This window comes from Globicephala melas, chromosome 6, assembly GCF_963455315.2.
Source record: "Globicephala melas chromosome 6, mGloMel1.2, whole genome shotgun sequence".
NCBI lineage: Eukaryota > Metazoa > Chordata > Mammalia > Artiodactyla > Delphinidae > Globicephala > Globicephala melas.
The window spans coordinates 109,537,676-109,555,780 of record NC_083319.1 but is presented as its reverse complement, the minus strand read 5'-3'; the positions used below and the strand labels follow the sequence as shown (position 1 = coordinate 109,555,780).

The window sequence follows — 18,105 nt, the reverse complement described above, 5'->3', positions numbered from 1 at the left end:
ATACCTAATCACTGGAGTAATCTAGAGTTGAAAGAGATCAAACTTAAAAATTAGAATTTTTTTAATATTTCAGAAGTCTTTCTTTTTAGTATTGCCTCTCATCTGTGAAACAGTTTAAATAAATGTATGTCCTATAACGAAATTCTTACTTGTCCATTAAGTTTGGGTTCTGGTGAGATAAAGGTAATATTTCTAGTTAAAGAGTGATGTTCCTAAACCCTGAATGAAGAGGTGCGCCCACAAACACAAGAAGAAAAGTGTACCCACATACAGTGTCCAATGGTATGAGTGATGTTAAATATTAGAAACGTACTGAAGTATTTACTTGAACCAGAGAAAACGATGGAAATTGGACACCGGCTAATTTATAACTTGGGATACTGTCAGTGCATAATTATTATCCAAAGGTGGAACATAATGAAACTGACGTGGCAATGTTTTTATACATAGTGGTGGGGAGAAAGCTACTTAACTCTTGTTTTGTTTCTTGGATAATGTTAAAGGCTGGAAGGGGTCAGTGTTTCCCACTCTCAGCATCCAGATTTCATCATTGACCTGGAGGAAAAACCTTGAGTGGATTAGAAACAGCTGGGATGAAGTGCCTGCCTTTGCCTTCTGCTTAAAAAGGGAACCTGCAGCCTCCAGAGGGAGTGGACTAAAGGATGCTAGACAGCATCAACTGAGAGCCGGCTCCAGGCATCAGAAAATGTAGCTAATTTTAGATAACCTTCACGGGGCTGTCTTCAATAGCTCACATAGTTGGTTGCCCCAAAATAGTTGATACTTTTCTACTGACTGTGTAGTATTTTACATACAAACTGAAAGTTTCTCATTATACAAGTCAGGCAGATCGCAAATTTGTCTTCAGAAAATCATTGTGCCAGTGCAGATGGACACTTCTTTTAAGAATACCATGTGATATGCACAAAAATACAAATCTACAGATCTCGACTAGCCGCACAACCATGAGATTTATCAGGAGGCACTTTTACAACGGAAATCTCCCTTTATTAACATGAGTAAATGTTCAAAAATGTCATAGAGCCACTTTTTAGGAGGACACCTATATTTTTAAATATTTTTTTTCATTTATTTATTTTTTTGGCTGCATGGGGTCTTAATTATGACAGGTGGGCTGGGGGGGGTCTTCGTTGCAGCATGCAGGATCTTTAATTGCAGCGCGCGGGTTCTTCATTGAGGTGCGTGGGCTTCTCTCCAGTTGTGGCCTGCGGTTCTCTCTCTGTAGTTGTGTCACGCGGGCTCCAGGGCACGTGAGCTCTTCGTTGCGGCACCACGCGGGCTCTCTAGTTTTGGTGCGCAGGCTCGGTATTTGTGGTGTGCGGGCTTAGTTGCCCTGTGGCATGTGGGATCTTAGTTCCCTGACCAGGGATCCAACCCACGTCCCCCTGCATTGGAAGGTGGATTCTTCACCACTGGACCACCAGGAAGTCCAGAGGACACCTATTAATTTACAAACTACAGGACAGATCTGTATTATATACTGCATATCATATACTGCTCATTTGACTAAGGAGGAGTGGCATTTAATTGACTCTGAACCTGGTAGGTGGTTAAAGTGCAGCACTGCCTTTCCCATTGGTGACTGGCTGCCAATGTTAGCAGCTCCGATGTAACAGGAGCTCCAGACAGTCCAGGGATGCACTGTCCCTAGAGTAAGTCTCGGTCCCCCTGGCTTACTGTGTAGTGGCCTGTGACTGGTGGTTACCTGCCCAGGTCTAGCCTGTGGTGTTAGGGCTGCTGACCTGAGTTCCTCTTGGTGGAGCAGTTACTGTGATGTCAGCTGTGCTGCCTTCTCCGTGCTGTTCCCTTTTGGTTTATATCCTGGCCTGGTGCTTGGCATCCCTACTGAGTCAGTCCGTTTCTTAGGGCAGATAGTCATTCTGTCGGAATGTAATGCTTTTTCTCACTGATAAGCCAGACCCTCCTCCAGTTCCAGTTCTGCCGTAACTGCTAACAGAGACATTGCCATTGGTCTTCAAATGTACTTGAATAGGGTCCTTTTCCATAAGGGAGGACATCCTACGTATTCAAGGATTGGTGAGTCCTCTGTTTCATCTTGAGTGTATCCATTTCAAGCCCTGATGAAGCAGACAGATTACTTGACACTCCCCTCCACCCCACCCACCATGCCCCAGAAGGGCCACCGACGCCCAGGGCAGTGCGGTCAACTCTCAGGCCTCTGAAAGGAGCCAGAGTGGGTGGTCTTCCTGAGCACAGGATGTCAGCAGGGGCTGGGCCAGCTCAGAATCCAGCCGTAGTAACCAGAGAGAAACCGGGTGCTGAGGCTGGAGCACCCCACCCATGCCTACATCCTGCCGCACGCTGGGGAGAGTCTGGGGACACCCCGCCCACAGGCTCACCCCGTTTCTTCTGAACTTCGTTGCCTCTTCTCATCCCTCCCTCCCTGCTGTCTTCTGCTCCTCCTAGGTGAGTGAGTGCAGCTGGAGAAGGGATGCAGATCGGATTTTTCTAATTTATCAAGAGGGTCTTTAAACTGTAGAATTCAATTTGACCTGTTATGTTGTAAACTCTGTGGCTCAGGCAGAATGACAGCCAAATCGCGAGCAGTTGTTAGTGGCGGCCACGTCCCAAAGCAGAGCTGATTTCTCAGGAGATCTGGTGGCTGCAGAAGCTCCTCATTATGAGCTTAGCTTTCTAGGCTCACCTCGAATTTTAGATCCAAGGCTGTGTTACTTTCCTTTGCTCTAAATTCCTTTGTATTCATATCATTTCTACCGAGGCATGACCATCCTGGAAAGATATCGTGCGTAAGGGCGATTTGGGGTCAAGGGGGAGCTTGGTGAATTGTAAGATGGAAAGTGAGTAGTCTGCCCTGATTCCTGTTAACCCCGTATTTCCATCTGGTGATTCGTGATTCTGTTTTTCAGTACATTTCCACCTTTACAAACATACTGATCTTAGAAGATTATCTCCCGATTCTATTTTCCATTTCCAATCATCAATAGTGATCCATTGATTTTGACTGTTAAGGAAATCAGCTCGTGCTTATGAAGGTATCTGAACACCAGCAAATCACAAAGGCAACTGCTGACTCTCATTCCCTCCCAGGCAGAAGGAGCCTGTAGTTCTCCCTCTCCGGGGAGTTGAGTGTTGTACTACTTTACAGTCATCCTTTGAATCATGTAACATGACGATTTGACGTGATTATTCTTAATTGACTTGGGGTTAGGCAGACAATTCTCGTATTTGGTTTTGCCTTCAGATTTAATGACATGGAGGCTTTGAGAAGTGAGCAAATTCAATTTTTCTGGTGTCTGTTATACAGCGTTATTAAGAATACAGCACTGTGCACAGAATATAAAGTTAGGTCCTCCTCTCTTCAGAGAATATAAAGTATCGCTAGGAAGCTTCTGTCTGATCAAGCCCCTCTTTGCCTGTCCGTGTTCTCCCTTTCCCTCTCAGACTCTCTCTCATAAGTCAGGCAGATATTGTAGGATTCATGCATTTATTCAGTAAATACTTAGGATTGCGTGCGTTGGGGTGCAGTGGTGCATCCCATGGACGTGGTCCCTCCCCTTCCACGGAACTTCCAGTCTAGTGCAGGGATTGGGGGCAAATCCATCCCCATTAGCCTGTCTTTGTAAACAAGGTTTTGTGGGAACACAGCTGTACCCATTCGGTTACGTACTGTCTGGCTGCTCTGGGCACTATAATGGCATCTTGAGTAACTGCGGCAGAGACGCTGAGGTCTAAAAAGCCTGGAGTGTTTCCTGCTCCTGCCCCAGGGGGTGAGGTGGAGAGATGAGTGCAGGCTGGAGCCGGAAAAGCTCTGGGAAGAGTGTCTGCTCTCCTGAGGGAAGGGGGCCGGCGTGGAGCCTGGAAGCAGGGGAAGGGACGTGTTCATACTTGAATTTCAGGGAAGTCACACCGGCTGCTGTGCAGAACAGTAATGACGAGAGACAGCGAGTACACGCGTTGGAGGGAGAAGCACTAATGCCTGGGGTTCAGGCGCACGGGCTCTGCCCGGATGCACGTTCCAGCCTTGCCTTGTACTGATCTCGACATTAGGTCACTTCTCTTTTGGCTCTTCCGTCTGTGCAATGGGGGTGGTAATCACAGAACCTAACTCTTGGCGTTGAATAGGTTAATATGCGTGAAGCACTTAGAACACAGTGTTTGCAGTCGTCACTGTTCTTCCTGTTCTAGTCATCCTGTTAAGAGGGCAGAGTGGCCTTGGCAGTGTTGGCAGAAAAATTAATCAATCTACGAAAGAAATGGAAAAAATTTTTTGAGCCAAATTTGAGGATTATAACCCAGGAAGAGCATCTCAGAAAGCTCTGAGAACTGTTCTGCCTGTTAGGAGTCCGGGCACAGGTATATAAGTTTTTTGAGACAGAGGGCGCTACGTCCAATGCCGTATCATTGACAGTTTACATGATCCAGATCTAAGTGGCATCGTGGTGGGTCACGTGAGCCCTTACAAGCTCAAGACGGAAGGTTGTCTTTTAAGCAGTTGTCTTGTTGATGCTGGGAGAAAGTCGCTCCTGATGGCCGAGCAGGTGTTTCTGCCGATGGGGGGTTGGGTTGATGTATAATGCAGACACACAGTGCACAGTGGGGGAGAGAGGAGGCCAAGGGGCAGAGAAGAACTTCTGTGTTGAAATTTTTCTTGTCTTGCCGTAGAATACGAATCTTATTTCACGGCAGTGAGGGTATGGAGAAAGTGGCCGGGCTCAGGAGCTACACAAGGCAGTAGGGTTGACAGGAGTCAGGGATTGGTAGGCCGTCAGAACAAGCGGCTGGGGATGCAACGTAGGACTGGTGTTTGATCGGTCGAGTGGGCAGCGGCTCCCGTCCCCGAGGTGGGGAGGACAGTAATGGAAACGGGTGTGTGACGTGGGGTAAATGGGAAGTTCATTCTGGGGTCTTTTCAGTTTAGGTGCCAGTTTGATTCAAGCAGAAATGTTGAGGAAGCAGTTGACTGTGGGCCCGGAGATGAGAAGTGAGATGTGGGCTGAGGAAACGGGGGTAGGAAAGATCAAATGAACCTGCACCTCGCTCGGGAGAGTAGACGCCAGAGTGAGTAGGAGTGACAGGCAGGCCCCTAACAGATCTACAGAGAACACCAAGAAGCAAAGGTTAGGGGACTCCCGGGTGGTCCAGTGGTTAGGACTCTGAGCTCTCACTGCTGAGGGCCTGGGTTCGGTCCCTGGTCTGGAAACAAGATCGCACGAGCCTGGCGGCCAAAAAGAGTCAAAGGTTACACAAAGGGAAGATCGAAACAATTTTTGGAGGAAGATGAGCACGAAGTTCGAATCCATTAAACGTTCTCTTGTTGAGGTGGGGGAGTCTGAGAAACGTTCAAGTTTGCGAGTCTCACATCAGACCCCACGCACCTAAACCACAGCACGTCTCTCACAATTCGGGTACCTGATTTCACGTGCTCTCATGCTGCGCATTCTTCCAGTAAGCCGTTTTCCCCCAGTGGAATGTTAGGCACTACAGAGGATGCTCTGTTGACCTTCAGTGACCTGTTCAGTGTACTTTTCTGTCCCTTTTCCCCTCCCCTCATTCTTTGGTTCACTGGAGCCTTGATGTGGAAAGTTGAAGTGGGGGGACCATGTCTTCCTCCTTTTTTGTGGGGTACTTTGTTCAACATCAACGACTTGAGTCCAGTATCTGAGAGTTTTATAATGACCTCTCTATTTTAATTTGTTTATTACAACACTGTGGTTGTATAGTATAATTTTGGAAAGAGCCAGGAGATAAGTGGAGAAAAGGACACTTTCCCATCACCGGAATCACCCCCAGCTTCCGCGCCTGCCTCTTTGTGACAGAGGCGTGCTTGGCTTCCTCTCCTCAGGATGGGTTAATTCCCACCAGAGCCCTCAGTGCTTCAGGACACGGATCTTGGGCAAGGCTGCTTCCTGCCTCCAGACTAGCCCTACTCTGACCCTTAGAGCTCACAGGTTAGGCTTCAGCTACGTCCCTACTACTTGACTCAGATGTGCGGTGGTCAGAAACCTGATCCAGAAGCCTTATCCACCTGTACCTGGACAGGCATCACATTAGATGGTTAGGCAAAGTGCTGCATCTTATGTTGTTTTGTGCTACAGGAGGAAAATCGTGGAGAAGCTTTGAAATGGACCAAAAAGATTATGGGGTGCATTATCTAACTCGGCTTTCTATGTTATCTCACCCTTTCATTATCTCTGAGCTGTTTTACCGTCCTGTAAATGATAGAAATCTGCTAGTAATGCACAGACGTCTTGTCCATTGAAATGGCAGTCATGTACTGTGGAATGCAGTCGGTTACTGCTCTCTGGATATTGACCAGTTTTACCAGTTTTGCCTCTATTTGTAAATTCTTTGCAGTATTCTTGATATTTATGTATTTGTTCTTTGGATTCACCTTTGAACTGGTTGTAACGTCTTACGGTTCCTTTTAAAATTAATCGGTCAATTAAAATCTGTGTCCCACGTTCAGAAAAAAATTCTTGTCATACACACACATGTGTGTTCATATCTGCATGTAATATCTCTAGGAAGATTCACAAGGAAGTGCTGGCTGTGAGCACCTCTGCGGAAGGGAAGGTAGGAAAACTTGCCTTTCACTGTATGCCCTTTGTGAGCCTTTGAATTTTGTATCACATGCTTATAGTGTTACCTAAACAAAGAGATAAACTTGTTAAATTCCTTTTTGAACTCTCTCAAGTCAATCCTTAGCTAGGCGTTACCAAAACTTCATCATCGACTAAATTCACATTTGAATTAGCTGACTTTCCAAAGAGACCGTTGTCTCTAGATAAACTACTGGTAGACGGCAACCTGCATATCAGCATCACACCTGGAGCCTTACTTCTGTACTCTTTAAAGTTTTTAACTTCATTTTTCAAGACAGCTCTAACACTGTAGAAACATGTCAGTGGGAGGGGGGTACTAATTCTTTCATGAATCTCTTAAGGAACCAGGGGATCTTGGCGTGAGGTGGGTGGCAGACCAGCCGGCCGTCTGCGGTTCCGGTTCTGACCTCTTCACCTCGCTGCAGCCCAGCTGCACACATTCTCTATCGACCTCTGCTGGTTATAGCTGGAGGTGCTCCCTTTAAGCCAGAGGAGCGCAATCCTGATGTATATTGAAATCACCTGGGGAGCTTTTAAAATTCTGATGCCCCAACCAATTAAATCACAGTGTCTGAGGGGTGGGACGCAGACGTCAGTATACTTAAAGCCACGGAGGTGATGCTGACGTTGAGAAACAAGGCTCTGTGCATGGATTCAGGAAAAACTTCACATGTGACACCCCAGAAGCAAAAGGACTCAGAATTTCTTTTTTTTTTAATGTTTGTTTATTTATGTATTTATTTTTGGCTGCGTTGGGTCTTTGTTGCTGTGCGTGGGCTTTCTCTAGTTTCAGCGAGCGGGGGTGGGGGGGGGCCCGCTCTTTGTTGCCGTGCGCAGACTTCTCATTGTGGTGGCTTCTGTTGTTGCGGAGCACGGGCTCTAGGCGCGCGGACTTCAGTAGTTGTGGCCCGCAGGCTCAGTAGTTGCGGCACACGGGCTTCAGTAGTTGTGGCTCGCAGGCTCTGGAGCGCAGGCTCAGTAGTCATGGCATGTGGGCTCAGTAGTTGTGGCACACAGGCTTCGTTGCTCCCTGGCATGTGGGATCTTCCCGGGCCAGGGCTCGAACCCGTGTCCCCTGCATTGGCAGGCGGACTCTCAACCACTGCGCCACCAGGGACACCGTGCACTCAGGACTTCTGACGGGAAGATATGTGCAGGGGGTGAGGAAAGGGAGACACCCCTCCCAGAATACCTGTACACACAGCGTCTGTGTTTCCTTGGGACGCTTCTGGAACGTGGCCAACTTAGGTACTGGGTGTGGTTTAAAAGCCCCAGCTGACTCAGTTACAGTCACTAGGGCTTTTTTTTTTTTTTTTTTTTTTTTAATATAGTTTGGAACTCAGCTAAACTTTCACTGAGCAGGAAATACCTAATGGGGGCTGTTGAGTGCAAATCCCAGCCCTGTTCCTCTGGCATTTGGAGCACGAAGCCAGCCTCGGGGTGGGCGATGCCTAACAGCACGGCCACCACGTGGCTGTGTGACCGACAAAACATCATATTCCTCGTACACCAGATAACTGGGAAAACCACACTGTACAACAGGACCTGTTAAGTGCCTCCTTTAGTCACAGGTCCTAGAACCTCCTTGCTCTGACCTGTGACAGTGTGCTTTGGGACTTCCCTGGCGGTCCAGTGGTTAAGACTCCGTGGTTCCAACTGCAAGGGCCATGGGTTCGATCCCTGGTGGGGGAACTAAGATCCAACATGCTGCACAGCGTAGCCAAAAAAATAGGGAAAAAGAAAGAAAACAGCAATATGCTTTATTAAGGGGTCTTTGATAGAGTCGTGTTTATAAGGGGAGAAGTAAAAAAATGCATCCACCTCTTTGTCTTGGAACGGTTAGGCAAGGAAATAGTCTCTTCTTGGCTCCCCCTGGGAAAGGTACCTTCTAATGGGGGCCCTGATTCATGGCCTGCTTCTGTTTCATATTTCAGACCATTTGATTGTTGCCTCAGCTATTTTGAAAACATGAAAATTGGTGTCATAAACTCTGTTGTGGTTGCCTTCATGTACTCACTGTATATCCCCCTCCCTTTTGTGTAGGAAGACAGAGCTGTTAATAACCCCATGCCTGACCGAGGGGGCAATGGACTAGCTCCTGGGGATGACAGATTCAAACCCGTGGTGCCCTGGCCTCATGTTGAAGGAGTAGAAGTGGACTTAGAGTCTATTAGAAGAAAAAACAAGGCCAAACATGAACAAGAGCGGCATGCTGGAGGAGATAACCAGAAAGACATAATGCAGAGGCAGTATCTCACATTTAAGCCTCAGACTTTCACGTACCGTGATCCTGTGCTCCGCCCAGGGGTCCTCGGTAACTTTGAACCCAAAGAGCCCGAGCCTCACGGAGTGGTTGGTGGCCCTGGAGAGAAAGCCAAGCCGTTGGTTTTGGGACCAGAATTCAAACATGCAGTTCAAGCCAGCATTAAAGAGTTTGGATTTAACATGGTGGCGAGTGACATGATCTCCCTGGACCGCAGCGTCAGTGACTTACGACAAGAAGAGTAAGCACAACCCCTCCCCTTTCTGACCTGGGCGCGCGTTTCCATAGATACCTAGACTTACTTAGATGGTTAGAGTGCAAAACATATTTTGTGCCTTCACTGAAAGGGAATAAGAGGGTCTTTGGTCCACGAAGTGGCCAGAAGGGGGAGATCTCCCCATTTGTGTTGTTTTACTGAGGGTGTGGCATATAAAATTCTGGGGTCTCCTCTACCACTGCTGCTCAAAGTGTTGTCCCCGGACGGGCACCGGTCTGAACTTTCTGTTCCCAGTCCACAGAGAGAAAACGAGCGTGTACCAGGCTGTGAAGTAACTCTTGATAGGAGGTGCTTTAAGTTCACCTGACAATGTGCAAATAACAGAGCTGTCTCTCTCTGTGTGTTGTTTCTCCATCTGGACAAAGCTCCTTGTCTTGCTGTGGGACGGTAAACAGGAATGCTTCTCGGGATGCCTCTGGAACTAACTGGTTGTTTGCCCTCTTCCGTTCTTACCCTCAGCACTGAAACTGGGAACGGAAGCTCCCGAGTATGTACTGTATAAAAGGCGCCTTCAGACAGATGAAACCGTAGCCCTCACGTTCAAGTGCTTTTCCTGTAGTGTGATTTAAAACAAAGGGTTTCCAACTCTTGACTTTTGATAGTGGTGATTATTGAATGAACTCAAAGCTTTTTCTCCTTCAGTTTATTCACTAACTGATTCTACTCAGAGGGTCTAAGCAGCTTCCATTAGCTTCCGTGGTGTGGATGCAAGTTTAATTCACTGCTACTACAAAACTTTCCAGATGTATTCCCTGTGATGCGTGGTTAACACAGTCCTCGTTTTAAGAAGTGGACACAGCAGGCGCACGCACACACACACGGTCCCCACAGCAGCATCCTTTATGACCCTGCAGTCAAATTCCGGACCTACCAGAGGGCTACTCCAGAGACTTTGGACCTTCCTATATTGATATGATAGGAGTGAGAGGGGGGTGCATGAAATATGCAGAGAAGAAAGAAAGAGAAGCAGTAGAGAACCAGGGTGGTGAGGGACATAACCTCTAGTACAGAGAAGAATTGGAGCATCTCGGGGGACTGTGAAGGGAGAGTGTGGGAGCAGTTATTCCTGATCGATGCAGAGATTTGCCTGGTCGCAGATTTGCCATATTTAGAAAGAAAAAAAAATAGCAGATGCTCAGTCAAATTTACTTTCAGTTAAACAATGGAAAATGTTTAGTATAAGTATGTCCCAAGTAGTGTTTGGAATATACTTATACATTAAAAATACTTGTGGTTTATCTGAAAGCCAAATTAACCGTGCATCCTGTATTTTATCTGGCAGCCCCCCTAGGCAGGGGCTGAGGTCGTTGTTATAGAGCGAGAATTGCCGTGCATGGACACTTCAGGACCCCACACGGGATCTGCAGTCCTCCCTGGAGTGCATCCCAGTTACCCGAGACAGTCTCAGACCGTGCGTCTGTCACGGGGGGGGTTCTCGGAGGACCTCTTGATGGCCTTCTCCTTACCATTATGGGGAAGGAAAGGAAGGGGAGAGTCTAACACTGACTTCCTGCTACAGGCCAGGACTTCCTGCAAGTGATCTTATTTGATTTTCACAAGCAAACTGTGAGAGAGTTGCCACGTGTGAATGTGAATTCTGAGGCTTAGCGCTGTGACTTCTCTGTATCTGCCCAGAGAAATGGCAGAGCTGTGGTCCTACCCCAGGTGGCCCGGTTAGAAAGGACTTCTCCCTGCTCTGCCCCATCCTTTCGTGGACAGTGTGGACCAGGGCAGGGTGGCCATCCTAGGGTGAGCTCAGTGTGGAAATGGAGATTTTAGCACATGAATTAAATATAAAAGATACACAAGTAAAACACCAGTTTGAAAATCAGTTTAAAATCTAGCTCACTCTTCGGTATAAGAAATGTGCTAAGATGTAGGATATCAATAGAAAACCAACAAGGACATACTGTATAGCACAGGGAACGATACTCAGTATCTTGAAATAACCTATAATGGAAGAGAATCTGAAAAAGAATAGATATATTCATATGTATATATATATGTACATATGTGAGTGAATCACTTTGCTGTACACCTGAAACATTGTAAATCAACTATAATTTTAAAAAAGGAAGAAAGAAGCATGCCAAGAAGATCAAAGGCATACATGCATACACGGCAGGGCAGCGCCCAGGACTAGCGTGGTTCTCGGTGGCTCCCCCTCCTGCGCCCCTCACATCCCTTCTGTCCCCCAGGCCTCTTCTTCCTGCCACCACGCTCCGTCTCCAGTCCACCCTTCCACCTCCCCTGTCACCAGCCACGGCCACGCCACTGTCATCTCTCCTAGAACCCCGCCAGCGCCTCCTGCCTGTTCACACCTAGCCCGGGTAACATCATTCTTTGCCCTCCCAGAGCACCTAGAATAAAACGTTCCGGGCCTGCCCACCTCGCTCTGGCCGTGCGTCTTCTCCCGCGGGAGGGCGTTTGCACGTCCCCCCCCCCCCCGAGCTCCCTCACCTCTGTGGGCTTTTTCCTTCCTCTGTGGCCCCTTCCCAACCCTCAGGCTCCGTCAGACTCTCTGGCCTGCTTTATTTTCCATTACTCCTCTCTGGCCGTTTCATTCCTAGTATCTCTCAAATTTTATAATTAGACATTGGTTAATTTAGCTATTGACTGTCTTTCTTACTAGATGATAAGGTCCCGAGAGCAAGGAATTTGTCTTTTTTCTTCACCAGCTACTTCCAGTAAGTGACACCCAGGAGCTTGGCCGTGTCCAGTGGTGAACATCTGTTGAGAGAGTGAATGAATGAGTGAGTGAATGAAGGAGTGAATGAAGGAGTCCGCTGGGATCAGACCTTGGCTCCATTACCAGACGCGAGATCTCAGACCAGCTCCTTACCCTCCCTATCAGTTACCTGATCCATCACGTGGGTCTACCCATGCCTACCCCCTGGATTGGCATTGGGATTAAAGGACATAATAGACTAAAAGTCGTACCACACGCCTGGGGGTTAGAAACTTAAGTATTAGTGGCTGTTTCTTTCTTAATTGCTGTGGCACTTTCTTCAGGTCACAGTTTGTCTACCCTTGAATGTTTCTATAACTATGCAGCTTTGAGGTCCTCTGTTGCTTTTTGGAAAGTGTGGATTCCCCCCACACCGCCGTGTCTGCATCATCTTGCATCTCCTCGCACCTCCCTTGATGGCAAAGCCTTCGTCCCCTTTGATGATTTCAGACATGCCAGGCGCCTCTGAAGCTCCCATCTCTCTGGGTCTTGCTCTCCTACAGTCGTCTTTCTTCCTGCCTTTCGCTGTCTTTCCTAACTGCATTGCCCCCCAACCCGTCACCTTCCTTCTTTTCTTCTTTCCTCTAATGTTCCTTCCTTCCTCCTGCCATGCCTTTCCATAGGCTGATCATTTCTTTGTTCTTTTCTCTGGCATAACTGGAGCAGTGCTTAGAAATAAGATTATTGCATGTTCCTGCAAGGATTGTGTCCCCAGTCAGATAAAAGGACCGAGGCTATCTTAGCAGATGATCCTAAACCCCTTTCTAAAATTCTGTGTTAGTGAGAAAACTTTTGTTTATACTCAAAATGTGCAAACATACTCCCAGAAGATTTTTTAACTCAATCCAGATTATTTTTTAAATTTGATTCTTTCTCACCCTTTTTTAAAAAATGGGATAGGCTTCTTTCCTGTTTGAACACTGTAAAATTCAGTGTAGACTCGTAAATAATTTCTAAGTTGAGTTATTCATAATTTAGAACGTGGTCAATCTTAAGAGTTTTCGCCAAAATAAAAAGGTCAACAGCAAATACAGCACTGCTAATTTTCACGTAGTATCTGATGTGCATATTAGCACTTTTCTGCTCTACCGGCAAAGTGAAAGCATCCCACGGGCCCACCTCACACACACGCCCTCCCTCACACTCGGTCCCCCCGGAGAGCGTACTGCACAGGGCTTGAATCTCCGCAGCTGTGGGATCTAGGCCTGATTAGCCTGCTCTCTTGCCTCTGTCACGCATAATGAGCCACCTGCCACGCTTGGAAACCCAGCTTCGAGCTGTTTGTCCAGTTACAACATCTGCCCCTGGTTCACTCACTCGTTCTTGTGGCCGTTCCCTCCGGCTTTTCGGATGAAAAGCAGGACAGAACTGCCCAGCTGCCAGTGTGACTCAGGCTCACGTCTGTTGCAGCTTTGAATCACATCCCCGGGCTGAGTCACTTACTGGCTGTTGATCGCTCATTAGGAGGGTGAGTAACAGTGTTTGGAGGGAACGGGAGGCCTCCTTCTTTTCTAAAGGCTTGAGCCAAGAATGACCTCACCTGCCTTCACGCTTGTGTTCTATAAAAAAACATACATGATTTTCTGCACAGCTCAGCGGAGATGGAGTCTCTCCAATAAACGAGGCACTGTGCTAGCCCGTCAGGGATGCAGCAATAAGAAAGTACAGTCCCTGCCTTCAAGGGGCTCGCCATCTATCCCTGGGGAGAAGGGAAAGGTTACCGCGACGTAAAGAGCCTGAGGGAAGGAGAGGGGGGCCGCACTGAGTTACAGGGAAGTCAGGAAAGGATTTACGGGGTGAGCACTAGGGACGGGCCCGTCGATGAGGAGGTTTCCCAGGAGGAGGTTACAGGTGTAGAGGGCAGGACGGTAGGCGTGGACCGGGAGGAAGTCCGGTGCCGTGGCTTACGTGGATGGGGCAGTGAGTGCAGAGACATAGAGACACAGCTGGTAGGACAGAGAGGGTGGCGTTTGCAGGCCCCCAGTGCCGCTCTTCACAGTCTGCACTGAATGCGGTGCAGGGAAGACCCACTGAAGGGGTACCGAGAGAACTTGAGGAGTGTCAGGCTGCTGGGGTGTCCGGAGCGGGTGGGGGCCTGACCTGGTAGATGGTCCGTAGTATCACAGTAGGAACCTGAGTGAAGGCCCCAGAACCAGACTAAGGAGACTCAGGGGGAGAACAAGAGTTAGAACAGGAGGTGCCGGCAGCTGACGGAGGGGAAGGAGGAATCAGACATCGGTACAAGGCTTTGAAGCTCAGAAACAGGGAGAAGGCCACCACTGACCAAGGAGGGGGCAGGATCAGAACAAGCTGCTCTGCACAGAGCACCTGTGCCCCAGACCTGGGCCTCGGGCGAGTGCCCCTCCCCCGTGCTGAGCCCCGCAGGGGGCCGAGCCCACTTGTGGGAAGTGCTGTTTGCGGTTACGTTAGGTTTTCTTCTAATAAAGCGTAGGATTTTATTTCCTTTACTGTGAACTAACGGCGGATGCAAATATGTGGAAATTATTCTTGCCCTTTCTCTGCCCAAGAAGGCAGACAAGCAGGGGTATCTAATCCAAGCTATTTTGTTTCAAACAAATGAATTAATAAGTATCTTGACTTGTTGAACAAATTCATCTGCTTCTACTGTTTAACCTTTCCTCCTGCCTGCACTCCTGTTGCATTTCTATTTTGTAGAAAGCTATCTCAGTTGCATTGACAGAGCGAAATAATAGATGTTAAAGTGCTTCAAAAACTCTAAGAGCCATGCAAATGTTAATATGATTGTTAATAACTTTGTTAAGCTTGTCTGTGAGAAACTGAGGTGGTTTTTTAAAGATACTATACATTGACATTCCTGCCTTATACACTAGGTAATTCTCTTCTTACCTGATACCAGAATACTGATATTTAATTTTATTTAAGGTAGTTATGGTCGTGAGCTTTTTTCATTCTCCGTCTGTGTTAAGGGCTTTCTTTGATACCTTTGTGTAGAATATAGTAATATAATTTATCAAATAGTTGGTATTTTCAAAATAGGCTATAGGGTTCTTTTCTAATTTCAGTTCCTATACATTGTGACCCATGGGTTTCCATTAACACTGACTAAATGTAAGGAGCCGCTCGTAAGAGGTTAAAACAAATTATTAGAATTGTCTGTGCATCATGGACACACATGTGTATGTGGATCACGTATGTGCACATGCACTTCAGTGCTGCGTCCTAGTTTCTGTTAGCACAGTGAGCGCTGGTTCTGTACGACGCCATGCAAACGGCACGGGTCGCGACCGTTGGCGTGCACCCCTTCCCTCTCTCGGATTTTACCCAAAGCACGTCTCATTTTCCAGACTGCAGTTTGGCAGCAGTAGAGCTAATCTGCAGGAAGCACATTTGACATTGGTTTCAGGTGACCTGCAGTGGACATGGCTGCTTTTACATCCAAGAAGTGTTGCTTTCTAACTGGCCTGAAAGTTTTTACTCTTGGGAGCCACTTTTTTGTGAGTTCAGAGGTTTTCCACATGAACTTTAAGCATAAATTGTGTTCTGATACTTAGTTTCTTTTCTTCTTTCTCTTCTAAACATACACGTCTGAAACCACACACACACACACACAACACACACACACACACACCACACACACACAACCACACACACGCCACACACACACCACACACACCACACACACCACACACACACACGCCACACACACACACGCCACACACACACACACACCACACACACCACACACACACACCACATACACACACACCCATACACACACCACACACACACACCACACACACACCACACACACACACACCACACACACACACACCCCACACACACACACCACACACACACACACACCACACACACACACACACACAGACACACACACACTCTGCACTTTGGGATTTTCTCAATGATGGGGGCACAGCCGATTTTTGTTCCAGGTCCTGGCTGACCACAGGAGCCGTATTTAGCCAAATGGGAGTTACTGGAGCTATTGGGGTGACTTAGGTCACCCCCAGTTCACACAGCAGTTTAGAGGGTTGCCTCCAGAAACTGGACATGGAGGTCATCTGCTGCTCCGGGCCACCGTTAGCAGGGTACCAGCAGCCTCAAAGCCCCCTCCTCAGCAGCCTCCAGGGGTGGCTCCCGTCCCCAGGGGGGACGTTTCTGTACTGCCGAGACCCCATGTGATCACTGAGGTCTCTCCCATGAACATAGCTTCATCTCCCCACACACCCCACCCACCACGTTACAAAAGGACAGGGTTTGCCTGGTAAAAGTGTAACCCCGGGTGCTTGACTTGTTTTCGCACAGCTCTCCACCCCCAACCGGGAGTTTACAGTAAGTCCCTGGAGGCTAGCTGTGTGCATGGAGGCACTGCGAGGTACCTGGTTACATCCCACCCCAGTGACAGAGTCAGGGAGACCTTGACTCTTTCTTTCTCTCCAGGGTGAGTTTCCCACCCATCCAGAGCTCTGACATGGAGATGAAGGGGGGGAGGGGTTTGGTACCCTTTCCTACTAGAGCATCTGAGATTTGGAGCTGACGGTCATTTCAGAGTGTTTGGTCATTATCCTCTGCTAAAAAGTCATCAGTCGCTCAGCAGGGAGCGTCTGAACTGCCACAGTGCCCGGTGGACGTCAGGCATGGGCCCTTCCACCCGGAGGCTGGCACGACCCCTGGTGCTTCGGCCACCAGACCGTCAGATTCAGCCTGGTCCCTCACTGTGTCCCCTGTGCGTAGGGCCCTCGGGTGTTTGGTAAACAGGGAAGTGGTCCTGGGGGTCCTCCATTTCCTCCTGCGTGGTGATGTTTGGAGGTGGGCCGGCAAGGTGTCCCACAGTTAAAGTGACCGCCAGGACAGTGTATTTATGAAGATCCGGAGAAGAAAGTCTTTCTCTCTAGCGCCAGGAACGGGGTGAGGTCCTCAGGACACCGGCGCTGCACTGTGCTGGGCGGCGTGGACCCTAGGGGTCCCCGAGAAGCCAAGCAGAACATGATAGAGGAGAAAGGCTGCCCTGGACCACCTTTTAGTTCTGGTATCACTGCCCTGCGCTAGAAGATAATATCTCCCAGGACCTGCACAAGGAGAAGATGAGCCCCCGGGCTTCAAGGCTGCGCGGATGCAAGGGATGAGCTGTGATGAAACTGCACGTTGGTAGCGATTTTAACTGATTGACTTTGGTTTCTTTAGGGCCCTGGTCCCCATGCGCCCTGGGTTTCCAGTGGTCTGGTCCTAGCCCTGTTGTTCCTTTAAGTCCTCTTTCTTCCTTCCTTCCTCCATTCCTTCCTCCCTTCCTTCCTTTGTTTTCTTCTTTTTTCTTTCTCTTTCTTTCTGCATGATTTTACAAAACAGAAGGCCTTCCAGGGGAAAAAATGTGTATGGCATTGGAGCAGAAGTGCCCCTGTTGCAGTGAGTCAAAGCCAAACACCCAGCGAGGTGCTGCCCACACTTAAGAGGCATCATCTACCTGAAGCTGGCTATTTTTAGGCCACGCATAAACCAACCGTTTGTTCTGGAAGCACAGTACCAGCAACCACCAGCTGGGCCCGGGGCGAGTACGTAGGCATTTTTACTGATCAGGCTCCAGGAGAGAAGGCCAGCCATGCGAGTGGGTGTAGGTGAGGTGGGACCAGTCAGGCAGGGGCTGTCCAGAGAGCAAGAGAACAGCTGTCCTGGGGGCCTGCCGTGCAGGGGGGCAGTTCTGACAGCTCCCCCTCCGGGCAGGGAAGGTCCCTGGGGAGAGCTGTGAGGTGGGTCAGCAGCACTGTTTCCTCTCAAGCAGGGCCTGGGGGAGGAGCAACAGGAATAACTTGTATGACTCCCTGGGTACACTTGTCAGTAAGTCCATCACCTTTGCTCACTTGAAGCCAAATATGTTAAAAATGCACTCAGTATCACAAATAGAATTGCTCTTTTGTCATCCTTGCAACATACAAGAGGAACAAGTTATTACATGAGTTAAAATGATATAAAAACACAGTTCACATTCAGTAATATCTTTAGTTCATCACTGGGAAATGGCCACGGTTTTGCGTTCCTCTTCATGGAATCCCAGGGGAGCGTCCACTGTCCCAAACGTAGCCAATGTGGAGGAGACTCATTTTTTAATAACCCAGTAACTCGCTGTAGAATGAGCACTGCCGTTTCAATCAGAAGCAAAACACCCGCACGTACTGCAGAAAGGCAAGTCCCAGCGAGCAAACCAGAGCCGGGTAAAAGGGCTCCGGAGACAGATCTG

General features: G+C 48.4%; 1 protein-coding gene across 4 annotated transcripts in view; it reads left to right on the top strand.

The window, feature by feature from the left end:
- Positions 1-18,105, top strand: part of GALNT7 (polypeptide N-acetylgalactosaminyltransferase 7) — a 118,239-nt gene that overhangs the window by 49,335 nt on the left and 50,799 nt on the right. For all 4 annotated transcript variants that reach the window (XM_060301349.2, XM_030879230.3, XM_030879231.3 and 1 more), the window contains one exon: positions 8,649-9,109. In XM_060301349.2, coding sequence (XP_060157332.1) covers positions 8,649-9,109 — 461 coding nt within the window. The remainder of the gene's footprint in view (positions 1-8,648; positions 9,110-18,105) is intronic.